The 1,049-nt window shown below is 34.0% G+C and overlaps 1 protein-coding gene across 1 annotated transcript in view; it reads left to right on the forward strand.

The window, feature by feature from the left end:
* The window catches only part of TINAG (tubulointerstitial nephritis antigen), an 80,852-nt gene that overhangs the window by 10,154 nt on the left and 69,649 nt on the right, over window positions 1-1,049 (forward strand). The window contains exon 3 of the mRNA XM_012805047.1: window positions 630-719. Within this exon, the coding sequence (XP_012660501.1) occupies window positions 630-719 (90 nt within the window). The remainder of the gene's footprint in view (window positions 1-629; window positions 720-1,049) is intronic.

Genomic DNA, 1,049 nt, shown 5'->3' on the forward strand with positions numbered 1-1,049 from the left:
GCTTCAAATAAAAGGAATATTTGTGAAACAAGACATACAAACACACATTTAAACACATATAGGCAGAAGCATATGTCATAAAACATCACCTATTTGTAACTTTTTACGACCATATTTAATTTTAGTGAATATTGAGAATCGAATCATGAATACATCCTTTAATGCTTGAGTTTTCTCATTATTTCTGGATAATGAAACTTCATCATAACAGCAGGCCTGCATTAAATATACCTTGTAATAATAAGCAGTCTGATACACTGTAGGCAAATGTGTGCTTTTTTGAGCACAATAACGATGTATAAAAATCTGCTACTTTAAAAAGATTAACCTGCAGAAAGTTTCCAAATATAAGTATAGGAACCTGCTTTTCGAATTGCTTTATGTTTTCAAACTTCAGCGGATGTGTGATCATCTCATTTATTAATTGCCTGGGGCAGAGGATAAAGGCATATTGAGTGGTAGCTAATGTATGTTTTATGGGCACTTTGGCTAAGAATCAAATAGCCATCTGAGTAACACTAATTTAAAAAATTATGTTTTATGCCTTGACCATGTGCAACTCTTACTGCTGATTTTGAAACATACTTCATAAAGGCCAGACCACTTTTGTCATTGTTGTATCTTTGCAGCACGTGCTCCGGGCAGCAGTGGAAATGTTCCCAGCACGTATGCCTTGTTCGTCCAGAATTAATTGAAAATGTCAATAAAGGAGACTATGGGTAAGAGAAGTCTTGCTCTAAATGCTTCTTGGCACACAAATCTATTCTCCAGTGTTCAAACAATCTATTGACTATCTAAAAATGTTCGTTAATTAAAAAGAAAAAGTGGGAGAGAGGTGAGAAGGGAGATGGAAAGTGTGTAAAACTGGAATGCAAAGGTAAACATTAAGTCATTTAAAATTAAAATGCACAAATAAAAAGAAGTTTAGGACATAGTCATGAATCATCTAGGAAAGAGCAACATAATGGTGTTTTTTTTTTTTTTATTGAATGGTAACTATGTACATTAATGCACTTCTGGGGTACAGTGTGGGGTTTTCACATGCAATC

This window comes from Otolemur garnettii, unplaced genomic scaffold (genome assembly GCF_000181295.1).
Source record: "Otolemur garnettii isolate 467f Iridium unplaced genomic scaffold, OtoGar3 scaffold00035, whole genome shotgun sequence".
Lineage (NCBI taxonomy): Eukaryota > Metazoa > Chordata > Mammalia > Primates > Galagidae > Otolemur > Otolemur garnettii.